This window comes from Lithobates pipiens, unplaced genomic scaffold, assembly GCF_037356315.1.
Source record: "Lithobates pipiens isolate NorthernLeopardFrog02 unplaced genomic scaffold, aLitPip1_a1.2 Scaffold_16, whole genome shotgun sequence".
NCBI classification, from domain to species: Eukaryota; Metazoa; Chordata; class Amphibia; order Anura; family Ranidae; genus Lithobates; species Lithobates pipiens.
The window spans coordinates 273,464,887-273,490,443 of NW_027507748.1; the positions used below are offsets into that span (position 1 = coordinate 273,464,887).

Consider the following 25,557-nt stretch of genomic DNA (forward strand, 5'->3'; position numbering starts at 1 on the left):
TGTTTATTAATTAGCTGGTAAAACCTTTGTCACTGTGACAGTAAGTGAAGGCAAATCTCCCTAATGGTGTCCTGGGTAGCAGAAAACCCCACAGTGGTTTTAGGCTGGACTTACACTTTAAAAGTGTTGTAATTGGTAGAAATATGGAAATACTTTAGGGTAAATACTGTAGCTGCTGACTTTTAATATTAGGACACTTACCTGTCTGGGGATCCTGGATGTCGGTACCCCAGACAATATTTTAATCAGTTCTCGGATGCTGCCGCCACCATTTCTTCTGAGGCAAACTGGCAATGAAGCCTTGCGGCCTCACAGTCGGTTCCCTACTGCACATGAATGAAGTGCACTATGCTTTTAGAATGGCCAGGCTACGGGAGGAGGAAGAGGGTGGCCAAACCTTCGGGTGATCTCACTACGGCAAAGTCTCCCAGGAGTGAGGACGGGTACCTGTCATAAACAGGTACCCGCTCCCCCTGAAAGGTGCCAAAAGTGGCAGCGGATGGAGGAAGGAAGCAAACAAGCTGAGCTTCCCCTTTTGGGCAGAGCTCTGCTTTAACAGCAGTGCAACCACATCTTTTTAGGACAACTTGTCTTTAAATTTATCTTTAAACCCTCCTATCATTTTCAGCCAAGGAAGCTGCCCTCTTGACCCTGTTTGATCTTCAACTGCCATGATGTTGCACATATGATCAGTTATTAAACCAGCCATTTGATTGTTTGATGGTTGAGAGCACACCCAATGTGACAGTTACATTCACGGCACGTGGCAGGAATGTACCTGTTTTTTATAAACTGTTAAATTAATGGATTTAGTTCCATTTTAAGGCATGCTCCCACCGCCCTGAGTGCAACCAACCTGGAGAAATGCTTACCATTGTCCTCAATTCAGCAATCTCCATAGTGTGTCCCTGCCCAGAAGTGCAAAGCCTTGATTCTGCAAGTATCCCTGCCTAGGCCTCCTCATCTTGCGTGTGGAAATCATGGCCCAATATATTCTTATAAGGAAAGCAGTACTTTGCAGGACCACTGTCGGTCACCATGACAACACTCCCCATAGAAATGAATGTGGCCACTCTAAGCATGTGCAGGATGAAGGGAACATGGCAATAGCATTTTCTGAAGTAGGGCTTTGCAGCTCTGAGCAGGGCCAATCATTGAATATCACACAAAGGTAAGCATTTCTCCAGGTGGATGGTATGCAGAGGGGTAAGTCATGTTTTAAAGGACAACTTTTAGAAGAGGTACAGCTGGCATTAAATAAAGGATGCAGACTTTTAAAACAAAAACTGTTTCTGTCTTTCTAAAGGATACAAAGGTATGTGGTGTAATAAATTAAATGAAACACACTTCCATGTTCCAAGCTGACCTGGACATACTGTGTGCCTTGGCAATTACTTGGCAAATGAGATTCTGTGTGACTTAATGTAAACTTGTGCATTTGTATGCAGCATGCAATCAGGGGTGGAGGTGGGGGTCAATTGACTAACTTCATAACGGAAAATAGAGAGAGAAAAACACAGTTTAGATCCATACCAAACATTGGTAAATAAATTGAAACACAAAAGACTTCTATTAGGAACCTTCCATATGAGGTTCATGATATATATAAAAACATAATTAGCATACTGTTTACAATAAGGACATTATTAAATTATTAATTATTAAAGAGGAAGTAAACTCTCCCGCTCTGATGCTTCTTTTCATTTAGTCCATTATAAGTAATTATCAAACTATACCCACTGTAATCCAGCCCAAATTGCATATTACTCACTGTTTAAAGAAACTTTAAAAAACTTGTTTCCAGGGGTTAGGCAGCACTATCTTAAGTATTGTTTTCTGTTTCCACAGTAGAGTGTATTTCTGCCCTTACATTGAGCACTTCCTGTACTGTTAACCAAGCATCCATCTCAATCCAACGTTTCTATGGCAACCCTGCTTCCCTGTTCATAGCTGACTTGTTTTATTTCATAGTATTTATTTGTGCCTATGTCTAATGTTTGCCTTTGTCAGTCTTATCAGCTTGAGAGGATAAGACTGCAGTAATGGCCAAGTTTACACTGCATGTCATGTCACATGGTCACATGGGGTGTAGGACGGAGCTCTAAATGATTCTGCAGCCTCATGGGAGTTCAGTGTCGTGTGCCATAGGAAGTCCTGATAGATAAGCACATAGAGAGTGTGCCGTAAATCAGGGGAGATCTGGGAATGCTCAGTGACTTCTAAAGAACAAAAAGGATTACGACAATACTAAGCAAGTAAGGAGATATCTACAAGCAGTGTTCATTAGGGTTTTTTAAGCTGATTTACATGGGACAAAGGTGTGGGAGAGGGGTTACAACCACTTTAAGGGATGAAGAGTGAAAGTCTCCATCCCACAAAGTTTTTATTGCTGTCCGTTTCCCTGCTAGGTAAATTTGCCCTCTCTATTTCTATTTCTATCATTAACATTATTGTCCACAAAACATAAAATCATGAGAAATCCAATGTTTTACAGTTGTCAGCAGCACAATAAGTGATGATAAATATTGCAATGGGTCACCTGATCAGGTCACAACTGTTTATGAGTGGGATATAAGACAAGTATTTGGCGCAAATCAAAGATATTTGGTTCCCACTAGAAAAAGAGTCTATAAAATTACATATAGTAGTGAGTGCAGGGAATGCACTACTTTGTCAAGTCCAAAAAAGGAAAAATAAAATGTTCTTTAGTTCGTGAGGAGAGGGGGGGAGGAGAGGAATGGAGAGGGGGGATGGATCCGCATGCAGGGCTGCCACCTTAAAAGAGCTGAAACTTAAGCTCCTGGATTGCTGCAGATAAAGGAGAAAAAAGAGAGAGAGGGGCGCCTCTGGGTGCAGATTTTTAAAAAGGTTTTATTTTCAGTGTAAAAACATAAAATTTTGCACTCACATTTAGTAGGCAAAAGGTAGGCATTTAAACACAGAGGGTCATCAGGTGTATCTGATTACGGGACGTCAGCCAGTGATCCGGTCCACATCTGTCATCTAGTTGTTCCTGTTCCTCTCACATAAGGTCCACTACAGGTGTTTTTTAAGAAGCAGCCGGCTTATGGTGGACACGAGATGTGCGGTCTTCAGAAGGAGGCTTGGGAAGCAGAGATGACCAGGGCGCGGTGCTGTGACGTCAGAGGGTATGCGACGCGTTTCTTGAGCGTGCGGGTCGAGATTGTCGGACAACCGCGCTCTTTCATCAGGCAGAATCAGAATAAAGTGAAGGGGACTCAGGATTTAAATAGGGGCAGGCTGAGGACAGTAGGCGTGGCTGGAGGTGGACTGGGAACAGGTGAAGGGGCGTGGCTAATTAGGGGCAGGCTGAGGACAGTGGGCGTGGCTGGAAGCAGACTGGGAACAGGTGAAGGGGCGTGGCTATGGCCGAGTATGGGGAAGGAAACGATGAGTAATGAGGGGGGGAGGGAAATGGGAGAGAAAGAGAGAGCAGCAGCGGCTTAGTATAAGGAGGAAGAAAACGTCTATGGGGAAATCTTATGTATATGTCGGTAAAATCGTCTATAGAATAAAATTCTATGGGAAAAACATCAAAAATAATTGTGAGAATAAGTAAAAAGGGTAAAAATTATATATATAAAAATATAAAAAAGCTTAAAAAAGCTAAAAGGAGGGGAGTAAAAAAGAAGGTAAAAAGAGGCAAGAAGCATACATGAAGTGTGTAGATATAATTGTATTGGGGATTGGACATGCAGGACATATGTGTATGGGTAGGGGTAGCGGAATTCTGTACGACCAAATGGATGGGGATACTAGTATCCCACAGGTCCGACAAATACAATCTATTGGTCTTACAGATAAAAAGAATTGTGGAAGAAATATTAGGCCACTCACAAAAAATTCCAGCATCATGGCTGGACATCCTCAAGAGAAACACCAAAAAACTAGAGGATGACCTCATCACCACCAAAATAGGCAAATTCAAACGTGATCTAGACGACTATAATACAAACCACATCCTCTCTTGGAATACAAAAAATGACCATGGACCACAAAATCTTGATGTCCCTGCACCTAATCTCCCTCCCTTTAAACCAAGAATCCCAATTCAGCATGACACTAATAATTCCACCACAAAGAAACTGTACAAACAATCTCCCCCTGCACTGATGAGCATTGATCCCTTTGGTCCTATCACTCATCGTTATCATCTGAGTTCTAAAAATCTGAATAAAGATGAAAATAAGAACAGAGTGAGAATGGACGAAATAATAAAATCCCTCAATCAGTTTTATAACAGATCTCCAGGGCCCCCAGAACTCAGACTGGAACCCCACAAAATCAGCACAACACAAATTGTTACTTCGGGAAACAACAAGAATAAAAACAAAAATAAAAACAAAAACAGTAGCCCTTACAATAAGAATGAGAAGAGTTCTCAGTCAACCCCTATCACCTCTAATACAAAAAACTCTACCATGGTAGAATCCCCAACCACCCCCGTACAAGCAAAACACAACCCAGAAACTATACCCCCCCCCCGCCCCCCCCCCCATAATAAACCAGATCACATCATTGCCTTTTTTAGTGAAAAGTCCTCCTCCAACCCCAAACCCCCGAAAAAGAAAACTCACAGAAGAGGTTGTAGAGGAGGGCGAAAGACCAACTTATGCAAACATACTGAAACACCAAAAACTGTAAAAATCTTTAATCTATCCTCATATAATCCATCACCCGCTGATATCTCATTACTCAGTCGGGGTCTAAATTTCGCACCTATAAATAGACCCAACCCTTTCACCATTTTTAAAGATTTAAACAACTACGTACGTACGCTGACTCTAAAAAGACACTTCCACATAAAACAAGAAAAAAACTCAAAAGAGACTAAAGAACTACCCGACCCACCGATCACATCTCCACTTCATGACCACACAGGATCCATTTCCAACTCATCTTTTATTGACATCGACGCTCTAGAAATTTCTAATGACGATGAAATGACATCACAATTACTCACTCAACATCTCATCTCATCCCCCCCCATTATCCATACATCACTGAAACCTAAATCCATATTTTTTCCCACTCATTCAAAAGGCCCATACATTGAAAGCTTCTATCGAGTGGTCTATGCGGACATGATCAAATTATGTACCACCACTTCAAAATCCCAAAAAAATCAAAAATATAAAAACAATCTAACCCGCTCTGAAATCCTAGCTTTAGACAAGCTAATACATAAAGAAGACATAGTAATCAAGCCTGCTGACAAAGGGGGCGGAATAGTCCTCCTAGACAGATCCGACAATGTGGTGGAGTCCCTCCGCCTCCTGGCAGATGATTCCACTTACAAAAAACTGACTTATGACCCAACCAATACTTTTGCAAATGAAGCCGAGGCTTTAACCAAATCTGCCCTCCAAGAAGGGATCCTCACAAAAACAGAAGCCGCCTTCCTACAAAAATTTTTTTACCAAATCCCCTACTTCTACCACCTACCCAAAGTACATAAAAATCTCCATCACCCTCCCGGCCGACCAGTTGTGGCTGCTATGGATAGTGTCACCACAGGCTTCAGTTTATACATTGATCAATTCCTACAGCCCTTGGTGACACAACTGCAATCCTATATTCGCAATGGTCGTCACCTCCTAGAACTTCTGGCCCCTTACAGATGGGAAACGTCATACACCTGGCTCTCCCTGGATGTCAGCTCACTGTATACCTCTATCCCACATGACTTTCGCCTAAAAGCCATTGAAGACTCCCTAATCAATGAGCCCCTAATGAATATGAGGCAAGCTGACTTTGTGCTAAAGGCCGTTAATTTTTGTTTGACACATAACTATTTTACCTTCAACGGTGACTTCTACCAACAGATCCAAGGTACAGCTATGGGCGCCAATTTTGCGCCCTCATATGCGAACCTTGCGATGGGCTTCTGGGAGTCCCACTACATCTACAAAAATAATCCTTTTTCAGAAAACATAATCTTTTTCGGTAGATACATAGATGACCTTATCCTCATCTGGGATGGAGCAGCTGACTCAATCCCCCCCTTTGTTCAACATTGCAACAATAACCCCTATGGCCTATCCTTTACGTCTAATACCAACTCCGAGACCTTAGATTTCTAGACTTAGAACTGGGACACGAAGGTCATGCTATTATCTCAAAAAACTATACGAAACCAACTGCGGGCAACTCCTACCTTCACTTTAATAGCTGTCACTACCCAAAATGGATCAAAAATATCCCAAAGGGCCAATTTTGGCGCCTAAGGCAAAACTGCACCAAACAAATTGACTATATCGAATCCAGCAACACTTTGAAAACTAAATTTAAAGAAAAAAACTATCCTGCACCCCTTATAGAAACAGTGCCTCTCAGAAAAAACTGCAACAAAAACAGACCGCTCCCCACAGAATTTCTCTAGTAGATTCATCACCACCTTTCATAATGAACATAAAACTATGGAAAGAATTTTAAAAAAACACTGGAGTATCCTACAGCAGGACCCCCACCTGAAAACTGAACTCCCAGCCCGACCATCTGTCACTTACCGTAGGGCCCCAAACTTGAGAAACAAAATCGCACCCAGTAAATTAAAAACCCAATCCAATTTTCCTAAAACCCTCCAACTGATACCCCTAACTGGGATGTATCAATGCCACAAAGCACTTTGTAAAACATGTAAATTTGTCAATAACGGACAAAAAGAATTCACCACCAAGGGCAAAACCTATGAACTAAAAGAATTTTATAACTGCTCATCCGATTTCGTAATATATGGTCTGAGTTGTCCCTGTGGTCTCATATATGTAGGGAGAACCATTAGGACACTCAGACAACGTTTCGGTGAGCATCGTAGATTAATAGAAGGAGGCACAGACCCCCATAGCGTGCCCAGACACTTCGCCCTCTCTCATAAGGGGTCCACATCAGGCCTCAAGGTCTGGGTTATCGAGCAGATCCCCAACCATCTCCCTCCAGCGGAAAGGTTTAAAAAATTATGCTCTCGCGAAACCTTCTGGATCTATACCCTCGACGCACTCTTCCCAGGGGCAATCAACGAGTGTATCGAAAATTGCCACCATCCTCTGATGTACCACTACCTTATAACCCACCTGTTATCATCTGTCGCAGAGCTCGAACTGCCCCATACCAGACACCCCTCGTCCATGGTGCCGTCCTTATCACACAACATGACATCCCCTCACCTATATAGATATCCTCTCAATCTATCCGCTTGTTCTAGCTACCGATATTTATGGCAAATATATTATTATGCATACTGTTTTACCATTACTGCAATTCTCAAGCGATTATATTCTCTTTTCTCCTTGCAAAGAATCATGTATTGATATTGGCTTGTATATGTACCCATGCATATTTAGAAAATAATTCTTATCATTTTGTATTAGTGTAATACTTCCTATTCCTCTCCCCCCCCCTCTCCCCTCCCCCCTCCCTCCCCCCTTTTCTAGCTCCTTCCCCCCCCCCTTTTTTTTTTTTTTTTCTTCCCCCCCCCTCCCCACTCCCACATACTCCTTTTTCCTCTCCCCGCGCCCCACACTCATGTATGTGCACACATACACACATGTGTCCATGTAGGCATATATGTGCGGGTGTACGTTCTTGTTTTTATTTCTTTTTTATTTCTGTTTTTATTTTCATTTTCATCTTATACATCCCGTTTTTTTCATTTAACACGGGTAAGCGTACGTATTTATATGTGTATATACACATACACCATTTTTATCCCCTTATACACATATGTCCTGCATGTCCAATCCCCAATACAATTATATCTACACACTTCATGTATGCTTCTTGCCTCTTTTTACCTTCTTTTTTACTCCCCTCCTTTTAGCTTTTTTAAGCTTTTTTATCTTTTTATATATATAATTTTTACCCTTTTTACTTATTCTCACAATTATTTTTGATGTTTTTCCCATAGAATTTTATTCTATAGACGATTTTACCGACATATACATAAGATTTCCCCATAGACGTTTTCTTCCTCCTTATACTAAGCTGCTGCTGCTCTCTCTTTCTCTCCCATTTCCCTCCACCCCTCATTACTCATCGTTTCCTTCCCCATACTCGGCCATAGCCACGCCCCTTCACCTGTTCCCAGTCTGCTTCCAGCCACGCCTACTGTCCTCAGCCTGCCCCTAATTAGCCACACCCCTTCACCTGTTCCCAGTCCACCTCCAGCCACGCTTACTGTCCTCAGCCTGCCCCTATTTAAATCCTGAGTCCCCTTCACTTTATTCTGATTCTGCCTGATGAAAGAGCGCGGTCGTCCGACAATCTCGACCCGCACGCTCAAGAAACGCGTCGCATACCCTCTGACGTCACAGCACCACGCCCTGGTCATCTCTGCTTCCCAAGCCTCCTTCTGAAGACCGCACATCTCGTGTCCACCATAAGCCGGCTGCTTCTTAACCACTTTCAGACCGGACCAATTTGCTGGTCAAAGACCAGACCACTTTTTGCGATTCGGCACTGCGTCGCTTTAACTGACAATTGCGCGGTCGTGCGATGTGGCTCCCAAACAAAATTAACGTCCTTTTTTTCCCACAAATAGAGCTTTCTTTTGGTGGTATTTGATCACCCCTGCGGTTTTTATTTTTTGCGCTATAAACAAAAATAGAGCGATAATTTTGAAAAAAACGCATTATTTTTTACTTTTTGTAATAATAAATATCCCCCAAAAATATATAAAAAAAAAAATTTTTCCCTCAGTTTAGGCCGATACGTATTCTTCTACATATTTTTGGTAAAAAAAATCGCAATAAGCGATTATTGATTGGTTTGCGCAAAAGTTATAGCGTTTACAAAATAGGGATAGTTTTATAGCATTTTTATTAATAATTTTTTATTATTATTTTTTTTACTAGTAATGGTGGCGATCTGCGATTTTTATTGTGACTGCGACATTGTGGGGGACCCATCGGACATTTTTGACACATTTTTGGCACCATTGTCATTTATACAGTAATCACTGCTATATAAATGCAGTGATTCCTGTGTAAATGACACTGGCAGTGAAAGGGTTAACCAGTGGGTGGCAGTGTAGGGGTTAAGTGTTCCTAGGGGTGTGTTACTAACTGTGGGGGGGTTGGGCTTTCATTTAGTGTACACTGATCTCTGCTCCAATCACATGGAGCAGAGATCAGCGTCACTAGTTGCTAGGCAGAATGGAAAAATTTTGTTTATACAGCATTTCCTCCATTCGGCCGCTCCGTGAGACGATCGCGGGGATGCCCGCGGCGATCGAGTCCGCGGGTCCCGCGACCGGACTCACGGGGGTCCCGACCAGCGCGGGAGTGCGCCGCCGGCGGCGCGCTCCCGATGGCACGGCGGCAACGAATATTGGACGTACATGTACGCCAATATGCCTGCCCGTGCCATTCTGTCGACGTACATCGTCGTGCGCTGGTCGGGAAGTGGTTAAAAAACACCTGTAGTGGACCTTATGTGAGAGGAACAGGAACAACTAGATGACAGATGTGGACCGGATCACTGGCTGACGTCCCATAATCAGATACACCAGATGACCCTCTGTGTTTAAATGCCTACCTTTTGCCTACTAAATGTGAGTGCAAAATTTTATGTTTTTACACTGAAAATAAAATCTTTTGAAAAATCTGCACCCAGAGGCGCCCCTCTCTCTCTTTTTTCTCCTTTATATGAGTGGGATATCCCTCCCTTTGTGGAGATTTCCCCCACTTCCTGTTTTATTTGCAGAATACATACACCAAAATTACATTTTCCTACTTTATGCACATTTGTTTGGGCTACATACTGTATAATGTAGTGTACCTACAAAGAGCTTATCTTCCCTTTTGGTCCGCAAATATTTTCCTTTGCAGGGATTTATTTTCCACCTCCTTCTCCTTCACAAACAGCACCTGGTAGAGTAACATTACTCCCCCATTCATGTTACAGTATTTGACTGGTAGACATGAGCACTATCACAGGGGAGGAGGTTATATGCTGAGCCATTCCCAGAAGTGTGAGGTATTTTAAATAGCTGCAGAGGAGGAAGGAACAGGGGGGGGGGGGGGGGGGCTAGTTTAGGGAGTATAAAGGGTCACCTTCCCCTGCATGTCCTATGAGGAAAATAAGGACAATAGGATTTAGTACATGATTCGTTTATTAGCATTTCCTTATGCTCAGTGAACATATATTTTTTAAAGTAAGCATTTGCTTTAACATCTGCCTCTCAAAGTAGGATTATAGTCTTCCACTTAAAAAAATAATAGAAAAAATGTGCAGCACTTAACTACTTCCCACCCGGCCACTGCACATAAATGACGGGTGGTCTTTTCCTCGTTCCGAGTGGACGTTCAAGAACGTCCCTCAGAACGAGTGCTTGCAGCGCGGCCACGAGGCTTGATGCAGCTCGATACAGCTGAGCAGAGATTGGGATATGGGTGCCTGATGACTGTGTCCAATCACAGCTGTCACAATGTAAACACAGACGCAGTGAGAGCTTAGTGCGGAAGGGGGGGGGGGGGGGAGAGGGGGAATCTGCAGATCTGTGGCAGCTCTCTGTGTGAGGATGATTTTACACAGAGAGCTTTTACAGATCACCCCACAAAGTAAACCAAGCACCACTGATATACTCTGTCCCTATTCACATTTCAGTGTCCCAATAAAAAATCTGTCTGTCCCCCATCACTGCCAACACCAAATAGACATTGATTTGGCTTATTTTTACCAAAGAAATGTAGCAGCATAATTTTTGGTCAAAATGTATCAAAATAAATTACTTATTTGCAAAATTTTATAACCGAAACTAAGGAAAATGCATTTTTTGGGAAATTTTTCAGTCTTTTTTTATTTGTAGCGTAAAAAATAAAAACCCCAGCGGTGCTTAAATACCACAAAAAAAAAGCTCTTTTTGACACTGCACTTAGAATACCCCACACATACCTGTTAAGTCTGCCAGTGAAGTGCAGCTTCCTGTAACGGTGTGGTTACGATGCTGCACTACTCTTTAAAGAGGAAGTAAACCGCCCGATGGGTGTTACTTCCTCTTTGTTTCCCTGCAAAGGTAAAGCATAATGGGCTACATTATGTGACACTTACCTGCAGGAAAAGCCTGCCATGTCCCCGTCTTCCTTGCTAGAAATGAGCGCCCAATCTTCACCCCTCTTCCTTCCGGGGCCGCATACTCTGGCCCCGGAAGGAAGAGGGGTGACGTCACTCCCACACATGCGCACGGGGGCCGCCTTTAATGGCATGACCCGAGCTAGAAACAGCACGGCGTGCCCTTTGTAACTCCGGCGCATGCGCAGAAGGAATCGATGTACGCCGATTTGCAAATATCTCCTAGACCGTGCAGGTCTGGGAAATATTTCAAGCACCTACAGGTAAGCCTTAATCTAGGCTTATGTGGTTGTAAAGTTGTCACTCTTATTTAGGCTGTGCCTAATTGCACTACAGTAGAATGAGAAGATGTTCGCAGAGGGTGTGACTATCAGCATTGTCCCTGTTGATTCAAAAGCCTGTAGCTTTTCAATTGTCACCTGACCACACCTAGTGGTGCCCGCTGCTTTCTGGATTGGCAGCACTGTTATAACTCCTATGAGTAAGCACTGATTCCAGTGCGAAACACGTCAGTCTATTGCACCCCCTTTTTTTTCTGTGAATATTTCATGTGATGTGACCTACGATTTTTTTATAAAATACGGGATTTCAAGTCTTCTTCCAGTGTATCCAGAGTTTTGTTCTGTCTACCTGCCCACTGTTATAACTCACCCACTGTTAGCTGCAGTGTTTGGGAGGGGTAGAGTGTGAAGCACAAATAAAGGATGAACCAAATGTTCAGTCAGCGAAGATAAACTAAGTTTATGAGGCTTGTGTTTCATATAGTACCTGGATGTGGTACTTGTTTAGATTGGCATACAGGAGTCTTTGGTTTAGTAAATCAACCCCATTCTATTTTATGTGAAAATAAATTAATTATTTACACACTTCAAAATGAATTTTGGGTCCCAGTAACATTCACCATATTAAAAAACAAAAACAAATGTTATGCTCTTTGGATAAGATCACTTTAAAATATTCATTGTTTTAACGTAAGGAATAATTGCCTTTTGCCTGAATATAGAAATAAAAAAGCTAAGTAATTGTTAGAGAAAAACTTAATCCAAACCCAAAATGTAACATTCTAGCAACTTATCAGTCCTTAGATGTGGTGGTTACATTACATTTTTCAGTCTAAGATTTTGAGAGGATTTGCTTCCATTTTTTTTTTAAATTATACTTTTTGTGATTTAACGTGTAAGTAAACACAAAATATATTTTTCAGCGGGGTTGACATCCTACTACGCTATATACAGTTTCTAAAGTGGACCTTAAAGCAAATTTTTTTCGATTTGGATAGAGTGGTGAGGGATTAGTACCACTGTCCGTTTCTTATTTTCTGTGTCCCTGATAGAGGGATTTAACCTCCCTAATTGTCCTGGTCAGTAATCTACCAGGAAATTAAGGATGAATCCACCATTTCGAGTTGCCATCATAACGCAAAAAGGGGGGAAATCTTCCAATTGTTCCTGTGCCAGTATACACTATATTGTCAAATGTATTGTGACACCTGACCTTACACACATGAACTTTAATGGCATCCCAGTCTTGGTCCGTAGGGTTCAATATTGAGTTGGCCCAACTTTTGCAGCTATAACGGCTTCAATTCTTCTAGGAAGGCTGTCCATAAGGTTTAGTAGTATGTCTATGGGAATGTTTGACCATTCTTCCAGAAGCGCATCTGTGAGGTCAGGCAATGATGTTGAACAAGAATTCTTGGCTCACAGTCTCCACTCTAATTCATCCCAAAGGTGTTCTATCAGGTTGAGGTCAGGACTCTGTGCAGGCCAGTCAAGTTCCTCCACCCCAAACTCGCTCATCCATGTCTTTATGGACTTGTTTTGTGCACTGGTGCACAGTCATGTTGGAACAGAAGGGGCCATCCCCAAACTGTTCTAACAAAGTTGGGAGCCGTGGAATTGTCCAAAATGTCTTGGTATGCTGATGTCTTAAGAGTTCCTTTCACTGGAACTAATGCCACGTACACACGATCAAACAATCCGGTGGAAAAGTCTGGCGGACTTTTTGTTACCCAAAAGTCCGGCGGACTAAGATTGTAGTTTTGCACATCAATCTGTCCGCCGACTCACATTTTGGCGGACAATACGGCCGTGTGTGTGCTAATCCGCTGTACTTTTGAAATTAACAGACTTTTCCCGCCCGGACAAAAGTCCGCTCATTTTGAGCGCGGCTCCAGGTAGCCGGGACCAGTGAAGGAGGCGTCACTGGCCCTGTCACCTGGTATGGACTTAAAGGGGAATTCCCTATGCCGAAAAAGCGGTGTGGGGGTCCCCACTAGGTCCATATCAGACCCTTATCCAAGCACGTTACCCGGATGGCCAGGAAAGGGGGTGGGGACAAGCGAGCGCCCCCCCCTCCTTCTGAGTCGTACCAGGCCGCATGCCCTCAACATGGGGGGTGCCTTGGGGAAGGGAGGGCTGCGAGGCCCCCCCACCCCAAAGCACCTTGTCCCCATGTTGATGAGGACAAGGGCCTCTTCCCAACAACCCTGGCCATTGGTTGTCGGGGTCTGCGGGCGGGGGCTTATCGGAATCCGCGAGCCCCCTTTAATAAGGGGGCCCCCGGATCCTGGCCCCCCACCCTATGTGAATGAGTATGGGGTACAATGTACCCCTACCAATTCGCCTGTGAAAAAAATGTAAAAAAACACAACACACAAGGGTTAAAATAGTTTATTGCACAGCTCTGGGGGTCTTCTTCCATCTTCGGGGGTCTTCTCACCGAACTCCTCCGGTATCTTCTGCTCTTTTACTAGCTCTTTTACTAGCGGAGGAGCCCGGCTTTCTTCTTCACCGCCACCCTCTTCTTCCCACTTCGGGGGTCTTGTCCCCCTCTTCGGGGGTCTTGTCCCCCTCTTCGGTTCTTCTTGCCGGGCCACTGCGCCTTCTTCTAGCTCTTTTACAAGCGGTGGCCCGGTCTTCTGTCGCTGCTGTCTTCTGGTCTCCTGTTCTTCTCTTCTCTTCTTGAGCTGTTGCCTCATCGCTGTCTCTGGTCACAATGACAGAGACGCAGCGTGCATCGACTTATATAGGGACATCGCTGGATGATATCCTTGCCCATTATGATGTCACAGTCCCAGCATCCTCTGGGACTGTGACATCAAAAGTGCCGTGTGTGGGCAGGTAGCTCGTTCGGAAAGTCCGGCGGATAGTCCAGCGGTTTGTCCGCCAGACTAAGTCCGCCGGATAGTCTGAAACGTGTGTATGCGGCATAAGGGATCAAGCACAACCACTGAAAAACAACCCCACACCATAATCCCCCCTCCACCAAATTATTTGGACCAGTGCACAAAGCGAGGTCCATGAAGATATGGATGAGTAAATTTGGGGTGGAGGAACCTGACTGGCCTGCACAGAGCCCTGACCTTAACCTGATAAAACACCTTTGGGATGAATTAGAGCGGAGCCTGCTAGCCAGGCCTTCTTGTCCAACATCAGTGCCTGACCTCACAAATGCGCTTCTGGAAGAATGGTCAAACGGTCCCATAAACACACTCCTTAACCTTATGGCCAGCCTTCCCAGAAGAGTTGAAGCTGTTATATCCTGCAAAGAGTGGGCCAACTCAATATTAAACCCTACAGACTAAGACTGGGATGCCATTAAAGTTCATGTTCATGTAAAGGCAGGCATCCCAATACTTTTGACAATATAGTGTATGTATATATTCTACAATCTACATCATTTCCGAAAACAAGAATGGAGTTGGATGCTTTCTATAGACTTACAACTATACATAATTGATTATGTACATTATAAAAATCATAGGATATAATTTTGAACCAGGGAATTTTATCTGAAAGATATATGAATTCTAGTAACAAGAGCAATATTTTTTTCCTGCTATGCATGAACTCAATGGACATTTGCCTTTGTAAGCTGAAATGAATATGTATCAATGTAATTATACAAAAGGGTTCTCCATTAATTTAAAATAATCTAGTTAGACTACATTTTTCTAATGGTATGCCTTAATAGACATGCATTTCACAACATAACAAAATTCTAATTCACATATGATATTATTCCAATATCTAATGCATGAAATTACAGTAGATATAAAATAGATGAGAGCATTCATTCTTCAGAACAGAGGTGAGCAAATTCATTTAAAGTGTATGTCGCACCAAAAACATTTTTCTAATTGTGGATAGAGTGGGGAGATTGTTAGAACTCCTGTCAGGCTTTTACTGCTATCTGGGGCTCCATTGGAGTGATTTACAATTAATTCCTGTAATGCTGAGATCAATTTACCAGATAGGAAAGATGGAAATTCTGCAACAGCATCATAGACAGAAATAAAAATAATTTTTGTTAGTAGGTTAAAAAAAGGTTAGAACCCTTGTCAAATGTTTTTTTTTTTTTTTTATGTCTGTATCCCTCTTGCAGAATTTTCTTGACTTCCTGACAGCAGAAAGGCATTGAGGGTAAATCTCTTCACAGTGAAACTGTAATAAAAATATATTAATAATTGCTGGATGTTGGATAATCAATGGCACCACATCCCAACGAATATTTTTGTAGGAAAGGGATAGTGGGACTTTTAAGGTGCCATAAACAAATCAAAAACCAATATATATATAAAAATATCAAATTTATTTATACATAGATAAAATCATCAGGATATCATCATACAATAACCTAATGTTAGAGATGGAGAATTTTGGACACAGTATTTTCTTGCTCTACATGTTTTGCCATACAATGGCTTCATATCTCATGAGGAAGCCATCGTATGATGAAACATGTAGAGCAAGAAAATACTGTGGTCTATCCTTTACATATGGCTACTGTACAGTATGATGATATTATGATGATTTTATCTATGTATAAATAAATTTTATATATATATATATATATATATATATATATATACACACACACACACACACACACACATATATATATATATATATATATATATATATATTGGTTTTTGATTTGTCTATGGCACCTTAAATGTCCCACTATCCTTTTCCTACAAAAACATGTAATTATAATAAATAAAAATGTGATCAGGCATGTCTCCTTGGCATTAAAGCTTCTTACCTGCCTGTCTACACTGTACAATTGAGCTGCACTTGAACTTCCATGAGCTACAATGAACTTCCATGCCTGCATAGGAGTGAAGTTGTCTCTGCCTAGCCAAAGATTGGTATCAAGAAAAAGACCAACCAAAAGATTTCAATGGCCAGTAATACTTGATGTGATTGCAGCCATATTAGTGCAATTGTGACAGATACAATTGAGTACTGTCTGTGATACTTTTTTTATTTGCACTAACATACAATTTTTCAGGACAAGCTTTTGGGGTATGTCCCCTTCTTCAAGGTCCAAGTAGTACTGATTCACAATATTATTTACAAAAAATAATGGCCTGAATTTAGATTTTAGTTTCCTTACCCATTATACTAAAGTTTTACGACCCCCTCTGTGACTAGCATCCCCCCCTTTCTATAGCTCTCCCTCTGTCTTATCTCATTAACTCTGCTGCTATTTGTATTACCATTGATTTGTATGTGTTTGTTTTTTTCTCTTTTTTTTCTCTCTCTCTCTTTTCCCTCAGAATTTTTTTTTTTTCTTTTTTTTCTTTTTTTACATTCTGCTTAAAAATGTGTGAATCAGAACTGCTTGGACCTTAGAGAAGGGGGTATACCCCGAAAGCTTGTCCTGAAAAATTGTATGTTACTGCAAATAAAAAAAGTATCAGGGACAGTACTCAATTTTAATGGCCAGTAAGGAAGTCCCAGGACACAGATCCCCAGATAGCAGTAAAAAACAGACAAATATTCTAATCCTTGACATACACCTTATTTGCACTTAATTTATCCACTGCTATATATGCTCTAAATTTGAGATTCTTAGAGTTGGAGTTGGGACTGCAGTATAGAGGGGAGCCTTGGCGTGGCAATGCATGCAACAAAAACCTCTATTTTAAAAATGACAAGGCAATTTTTTGCAGACTAGCTGGCAAACATGCTAGAAATTTTGTATAGCTTGTTGGCTTGACTTTGCGCGGATAGCTTCAGCTGACATTGTGCTCTTGTTGGGCATCTAATGTGTCCCTGTGCCTTCAAGGAGGAGTGGGCCCCCTTCAGAGATACCTACCCTTTTTTTATACATTGCTATATATGCTCCAACTTGGAGACGCTCAGATTTAGAGTTAGGATCACAATATAGAGTGGGGTCTTGGAGAGGCATTGTGCCTTCTACATAATATTTGCAAATGTGTGCCGCTAAACCCTCTGCTTTTAACATAAATTGTTAGACAGGATCAATTTTTTTTTTTTTTTTTCGCAGGCTATATGGTAAGGCCCCTTTCACACATGTGGACAGTATGTCCGTATTTAATCCATTCGTTTGCGGTTGAAATACGGACATACATGCATTCCTATGGGATAGCGGGTGTCTGAGGATAAACATCCGCAGACACCCGCTATCGTCCGCCTCTGCAATTGTCTGCAGAGCGGATCAGATGAACACGGACAGACGGTCCGTGTTCATCCGATCCCCCATAGAGGAGAGCGGAGAGCTGACAGGGCGGTCCCTGCACAGTGTGCGGAGACCGCCCTGTCTGCCGCCGGCTCAGCGGGGACAACAGGGCGATCCCCGCTGAGAAAGCGGATCATCACTGGGCGGGTCATTACTGATCAGTCCCGTGTAAAAGGGGCCTAAGTGTGCTGTAAATAGTTTTCTTCGACATAGCCCTTAGGTACCAATGGTATAAATCTTATCTGTTACTCAAACAATTTAATTTTTAAAATTTTCTGTATATGCATGCAGATTTGATGGTCCGCAGAGAGTCATGATATTCATAAATTCCTGATTGTCTTTGTTCATGACCTGGCTAGGTATCTGCATATGGAGCATGCCTACATAATACATTTGGCCCAACAAATGTGAACTACCAAATTAATCAGATTTGCTAGTTTACAAATGTATTCACTCTTATATGAGAATGATTACAGTTGAAATTAAAATAATTAATAGAAATTACTTAACTTGTGGACACCAGCATAACACATAAGCAGCATCATGGAGGTGGGCCTTCTTCCAAGGCACTGCATAAATGCACACGATCATTTTTGCTCAAAGTACACTACCAGCACAGAGATCACCAACAGCTCGGGGTCTTGTTCTAACCAAAGGGAGTTGGGAGGATTGGCTCTTGATCGCATAATCACCTTGGCTATCACAGTGATCAGTCAGTAACCCCACTCTTGTAGTATCTTTCTCCTTCTGAATGGAGAAACATTGAATTTTTTTCTTCTAATCAGAGAAGAAAAACATATACAAACTAAATCTGTGTTAAAATAATATTAACTACAATTAAGCTAAAATAGCTAGACTGGGGTTAAATTTAGTTTAGTGCCAGTGTTAGTGTCAGGGTCAAAGCTCAGGGTAAGTATGTTTTTGGCAATATTTTAAAAAAAAATGGTGTTAGTGTCAGTGTGTTTTAAGTAGGATAAGAAAAAATAAATAAAACAAAATGCACACTATTGTTTTTTGGCCCTACTGCGGGTACAAACAACAAATAATATAACCATATATAGTATTGCTGCAAATGTAAAGAGCAGTAGCATGTAAAGTATATTTACTATTTTGAGCTATTTTTCCTTTCATAATAAAAAAAACAATCAGCAAATATCCATTAACATTTAACATCAAATGAAGGCTCAATCTATCTGGAAAAAAGCAAGATATACTATAATTCCTCTAAATACACTAAGTAGTTGTGATAATATGTACAGTTTTACTAACACTTGCCAAAGTTGCAAAACTGCACTCAGGTATTAAGATTTGTTTTACCTTCAGACATTAAGAGTTAAACTCTTAACAAGCTGGTTTGTTAAAGGGGTTGTAAAACCTCGCTTGGGGCTGGGAGGGGGGGGGGAGGGGGGCTGCAGCACTACAGAAGGTTTTTCACCTTAATGCCTATAATGCATTAAGGTGAAAAATCACGAGGCACCAGAGTTTTACCTAGTGCATTGGTAATCTAAAAGACCAGGTCAGATACACCCCTTCTCGTTCTCAGCAATGTAAGTCTGTGTGAGGAAGCTTATAATAGGGGTATGACCAATAAAATAAACATATTCCAAGGCATTTCCAAATGAAAATCAGCTAACAATCATAACATAAGTGACTACAGAACTCCAATTCAGTACAACAATTATAGGTATCCTACACTTACCAATCAGAAATCAACTTTCATTAGACTAATATTAACTGCCAGGAACTGAGCTCTCAATGCTTATGTCTAAACCATACTGCACTAGATAAATCTATGAACAATGCAATGTAACCAAAAACAATTCTAACCTATTGTGTTACTTCTTTAAGTTAGACTTTATGCATAGACTTTTTGACACACTGGTGAAATCCCCTATGAAGCCTTTGTGAAATACAATACCAATAACTGTAATAGTGAAATGTTAAGCACTTTGCCACACAATTCAATATCAACATTATAAATATGTGCCCAAACCACAAGGCAACAACACACATTTCATGCTTTTTATACACTAATACCACCACAAAAACAATATGGCAAAACATTCAGAGAATTAAAATTTACTTTAAAATTAAATTTTGTTTTCTTTACCTTCTCAGCAGACTGAGCAGTGCCAAAGAAAATTGGGATGAAGGCCAACCACACAATGCAAGTTGTATACATGGTAAAACCAATTGGCTTTGCCTCATTAAAAGTCTCAGGAACCCCACGGGTTTTGATAGCATAAACAGTGCAGGTAACCATAAGAAGCATGCTGTAACCCAAAAGGCAAATAAGGGAAAGGTCTGATATGTCACATTTGAGCACTCCTCGTGCCTGCTGGGGATCTGGCGTTCGCTGGTTTTCATAGTCTACAACAGGCCGGGATGGATCCACAAAAAACCATACAAGCACTCCCAGCAACTGGACAGAAGAAAGACTGGCAGTGATCACCAACTGAGAAGATGGGCTGATATATCGTGGAGCACTGACTGATTTTTTACCCTGCTCAAAAATACGGTAAATACGATTTGTTTTAGTAAGCAGAGCAGCATAACTAATACTCATTCCCAGTCCAAGAAAGACCCTTCTCAGCGAGCAGGTTCCATATCCTGGCTGGGCCACCATAATGAATGTGTTGACATAGCACAAAAAGATGCCAGTGAGAAGGACATAACTTAGTTCTCGACCAGATGCCTTAACAATAGGCGTGTCATTATATCGCATGAAGGTGCCCATAACTATTAAAGTTGCCAAAATGCCTAACACAGCAAGAAGAACAGGCACAACAGCCCAAGGAGAACTCCACTCAAGCTTGATGACTGGAATGGTAGTGCACAATGTGTGGTTTTCATTTGGTCTCATATGGATTGGGCATCTCTTGCAGGTGTAGGCATCAAGCTGGTACTGATAACCTTCACATTTTTCACAATGCCAACAGCAGGGCATTCCTTTCACTACTTTCTTCCTTTCACCTGGCAGGCAAGGTTGGCTGCAGACAGAAGGTGGAATTTGAGGGAAACTGGAAGCGGAAGTAGGGGTGCCTGGATAGTGCATACGATCAATCTTGATGGGGAAAATAACATAGGAAAATTAGAAAACAGAGACAAAATATATACAGTGTAGACAGTTTTAAGAAATATAAGAACATGATTTAAGGAACAGAAAAAAGTGGATTGACACTGTTTTCCTTTAACTATTACAACAATTTTTCTCCAGTTACTTACAATGACATCTATTGTGTGCATTATTTTATGTCTTTGAATAACGTAAGTCATGAAAACCAGTATTGAAAAGTTTGAAAACATGGAAGTTGCAATTGCTGACCAACTTTTAAAAATGTTAGTTGCACACTTATCAAACTCCTGATTTAAAGTGGAACTTTAGTCAAAACATTAGGTCTTGCTAGACCACTTCAGACTGACTAGACCACTTCAGGCTGGTCCCTTTTGCAGGTATAGCTATGTAAAACATTTAAAATAAGTTCCTATACTGTTTAAAATTAATACACGGTATCACTCTGCTCTGCAAATGCTCAGTTGCTCTCTGTTTTTCGGCACTGTGCCGAATTTGTAGAGGCCAATCTGCTGGCAGCCTAAAGAATAAAGTGGAACTAAACCCATCGTTTTAACTGTTTCAACAAACAGTTACATTCCCGGCAGGCCAGGAATGCTAAATGTCACATTTTCATGTGTTTTCAACCAAACTGTCAACCATCAAATGACTGGGGTCATAGCTGATCACATGTGCAACACCATGGCAGTTGCATGCTCAGGGGCTCCAGGCTTCAACAAAATAGCAGCCTCCAGCAAGAAGAAACAGGAACAATGCTGGAGGCAAGTTACAGCACACACTAATTTTGGTAGCATAATTATTAATGTGGAATGTATGTTTCTTGCTAAAGAACATTCTTTTTTATCAATTGTGGGTAAAGTCCCGCTTTAATGTATTCTAAATCACTGACCTAGAACAACCATGATTAAAGAAGTCAGAGTGAGGTTATAACTCCTGTTCTGCATACTTATTGCAAATCAGTGACACAAAAAGTACCGAACCCATTGATTAACCACTTCAACAAATGGCCTTTTCACCCCCTTCCTGCCCAGGCCAATTTTCAGCTTTCAGCGCTGTAACATTTTGAATGACAAGTATGCAGCTATGCAACACTGTACCCAAATTCTTTTGGTGGTATTTGATCACCTTTTGCGCTATAAACAAAAAAAACGATAAGTTTGAAAAAAAAAACACAATATTTTTGACTTTTTGCTATAATAAATATCCCAATTAAAAAAAAAAATAAAAAAAAATTGTCCTCAGTTTAGGCCAATATGTATTCTACATATTTTTGGTGAAAAAAAAAATAAAATTGCAATAAGCGTATATTGATTGGTTTGCGCAAAAGTTATAGCGCCTACAAAATAGGGGATAGATTTATGGCATGTTTATTATTATTTCTTTTTTTACTAGTAATGGCAGCGATCTGCATTTTTTATCATGACTGTGACATTGTGGCAGACATATCGGACACTTTTGACACTATTTTGGGACCACTGACAATTATACAGAGATCAATGCTATAAATATGCACTGTTTACTGTATAAATGTCACTGCCAGGGAAGAGTTAACACTAGGAGGGGATCAAGGGGTTAACTGTATTACCTAGGGAGTGATTCTAACTGTGGGAGGATAGGACTGACTAAGAGAGGAGACCGATTGGTGTTTCTATATACTAGAAACACACAATCTGTCTCCTCTCTCCTGAGAGGACCTGGATTTGTGTGTTTACACACACAGATCCACGTTCCTGCTGTGTCAATAGCAAACAAGAGTGCCTGGTGGACATTGCAGCTGCCAGGCACACTCATCGACTCCTTGGTGATGTGGCGGGTGCACGTGCACCCCCTATGCCACCGGGAAGCCGAGGACATCGTATGATGCCCGCCTAGGATGGGAGATCGCATCTGCGGATGACATTTGACAATGGGCAATATTGAAGTGGTTAAGAAAAACAGCCAGGCAATTAGTATTTTCAAAAGCTTAAGTTGGAAATGGCAGCCTTCATAATTCATGAATAGAAGTTTTATTTTAACACTTATTATTATCAGCTTTCCTATCTCTCACAACAAAACTACAATGGATACTACACAGACTTTTTAAATCTGTCCTCCTCTGTACAACTGTCGGCTGGCCACCTAGATACATTAGTCCTGTATTTTTTTCAGATTCCACCACCCTTCCATGAACAAAAACCATCAAAGGTTTGTCCCGTATAGTATAAACTGGCAGAAGCTTCTAAAACACATACAACATTGGTAGAGATCTAATGCATGCTCCTGTGTTTCTATGCTATGGTTACAGTCAGCTAAATAATTTGCTGCTTTACTTACTTTAAGGTGGAGATGATCTGCCCACTGTCCAATCACTCTGTATTCAGGGGTTCCATTGTGCATTTGATATTGATAGATCTCATAACGACCTGGTGCATCACCATTTTCATTAAATGTCACTGGTGTGCCAGCAATACCTGTAAAGGTAAATCCCCTTAGTAGCATGAAATATGCACATGAGTGTTGATGCAGGACACAGCATCCTACTTAGTCCATACTACAGTCACACAAATAGACACATGCAACCAGGGTTTTATTGTACACCGAATCCAACAAATATACTCGGGGTCCAGATAAATAAAAAACTATTTTCCAAAAATCTTATTACACCTGCCACATTTTGTAAGTCACTTCAGTGGGAAAAGTACAATACAATGTTCGTTTTGACATAATGTTTACTTTTATATACTAAATTTTGCAATATTTATATTCTATTGTAGGCAAAGGCATCTGCTTTGGGTGCTGTGGTGGAGATACAGTTGGGGTCCAAACTGACAGCTCAGTCCGGCAGATTACAATAAAAGAGTTTGTCTCTCTCCATGTAATCACAGCTACCCTGCTGTCAGTGTGACAGCTAACACAACGATACACAGAGAACAGCTTATTGCTGCCAATGGTACAGTAGAGCTCCATTGATTATCTGCAAAAGCCACCATTTCCCAGTGTAGTCTGCAGTAATTGGTTGTCAGTTTTATAGCCAATTCTTGTTGTTCACTCATTTATGAATATAGGCTACAGTTTTAGCCTTAATTATAAAATTAGTGTTATGTATAAGTTGTTTAGAAACATTTTTTTTATTTATTTTTTAGCCCCTTAGTAACCATTTATTTTATTTACCACTTTATCCTCTTCTTCCTGCACTTTCTTTTTAATCATTAGAATGTAATGTTTTTACATTTTTGGTTTCCTTTTTTATAGCGATGCATAAAACAGCTTTGTAAAAAAACAATTCTAGTTCCTAAAAGGGACAAATTGCAGAATAAAATTTGCTTTATTGATGAACTTCTTTAGATCCAATACGAAGAACAAATTTTGGTCACAATAATAATCAAGCTAAATAAGACAAAATGGCACTATGTTAGCACCTCTCTTATCCTGTTCAGTTGTCCTTGGACTAAAACATGGTAACCCAGGTCAGTGGATGGCAACTTTTATCGCTGTTCCTTGCACTAATCCTGTCAATGTACATATGAGCATGCACTTTACATCTGTCTAAGCTCCTATACACTTTTTTTTGCCTTAGATGCCAGAAGAACTTTTCCCTGAACTAATTGTAATATGAATCTAATGATTTTCAACTTTACCTCAAGCTACTTTAGTGTTTCTATCTCATATATTTTACACATTTAAGGGCTCTGCTTTAGGATAGGACTACAACTCAACTGTCCTGACAATACTCAAATCTTGTCTTATGACACCAACAACTATGCATTTTCAAAGTCTATTTGGTCCTCTGAATTTTTGTTTTGGAAAAGAACAAGCACACTGTAAATGAGTGTCAGGGAAGTGTTTATCTCTATACTTGCTTCAGGACATCATTGAAAACAAAGCATGATTATGACAACCAGGGAACTGGCATTTTCAAAAAGAGGTTAGCAATGCCAGACTTTATTGTTCTTGCTTGACAGATCCCTTTAAAGGATTAATGAACATAAGTTTACAAAAGACAAGGTGAAATTAAAATGCACTGTCGTCTTTTGTCTTTCCACATAATCGCCATCCCTTGCATTACTCTACTGATTAGCCTACATGCATGTAATGTAATAATAAAGTAGGGCAGAGGAAACCATAAATGCCTCATTTGTTACATGTACTGTACATGCCATAAGTCACTATTATCTGCCAACCATAGACTCAACGATTTTATGGCTGATATTATGTCAATCCAAACACAACACTGCGTACGCATACAGAATTATTAAAAAGAGTTTCCAACTTAAAGTGGTAGTAAATGTAGAATAAAGGGAAAATAAAATGTTGCAGATTTAGGAGATATTCATTTAACCTACAGGTAAGCTCTACAAGGGGGTGCTGATAAATATTGAGCCTTACCCAGAAAAAATTGAGCAAGGAAGCTGTAAATTGCAGGGTGTACTGGCTAATTTGTCTATATTCAAAGGTGCAAAAATCAGCTACCTATGAGTTTAACTTATCTTTCTATTTTAGGTCCAAAGTCACCATGGCAGCACCTCCAGAAAAATTCATTGTCGAAGAGCATAGTACCATAATCAAGTTCCTGATTCTCCAAGGGAAAGGTGCGAACCAGATCCATGATGAAATGTCACAAACTTTGGGTGACAGTGGCCCTTTATATGCAATGGTTTTGGGGTTGTCAATTTTAAAACTGGCCACTTCAGTGTTGAAAATGATAAACCCACTGGAAATCCTGTTTCTGTCTCTGTGCTTGCTAATGTGAAAGCCATCCATGACATGATCGTGGAGGACTGCTGAATATCAGCCAAAAGTATTGCTACATATCTGAGAATATCACGTGAGAGAGTTGGTGCCATTATCTACAACCATTTGGAAATGAGAAAGCTTTCAGCAAAGTGGATCCCAAAACTTTTGACAACTGAACAAAAGAGGAAATG

General features: G+C 40.9%; 1 protein-coding gene across 2 annotated transcripts in view; it reads right to left on the minus strand.

The window, feature by feature from the left end:
• Positions 1–25,557, minus strand: part of GRM4 (glutamate metabotropic receptor 4) — a 315,342-nt gene that overhangs the window by 36,245 nt on the left and 253,540 nt on the right. For both annotated transcript variants that reach the window (XM_077481412.1, XM_077481413.1), the window contains exons 8-9: positions 22,967–23,103; positions 19,691–20,644 (exon numbers count right to left, since the gene is read on the minus strand). In XM_077481412.1, the coding sequence (XP_077337538.1) occupies positions 19,691–20,644; positions 22,967–23,103 (1,091 nt within the window). The remainder of the gene's footprint in view (positions 1–19,690; positions 20,645–22,966; positions 23,104–25,557) is intronic.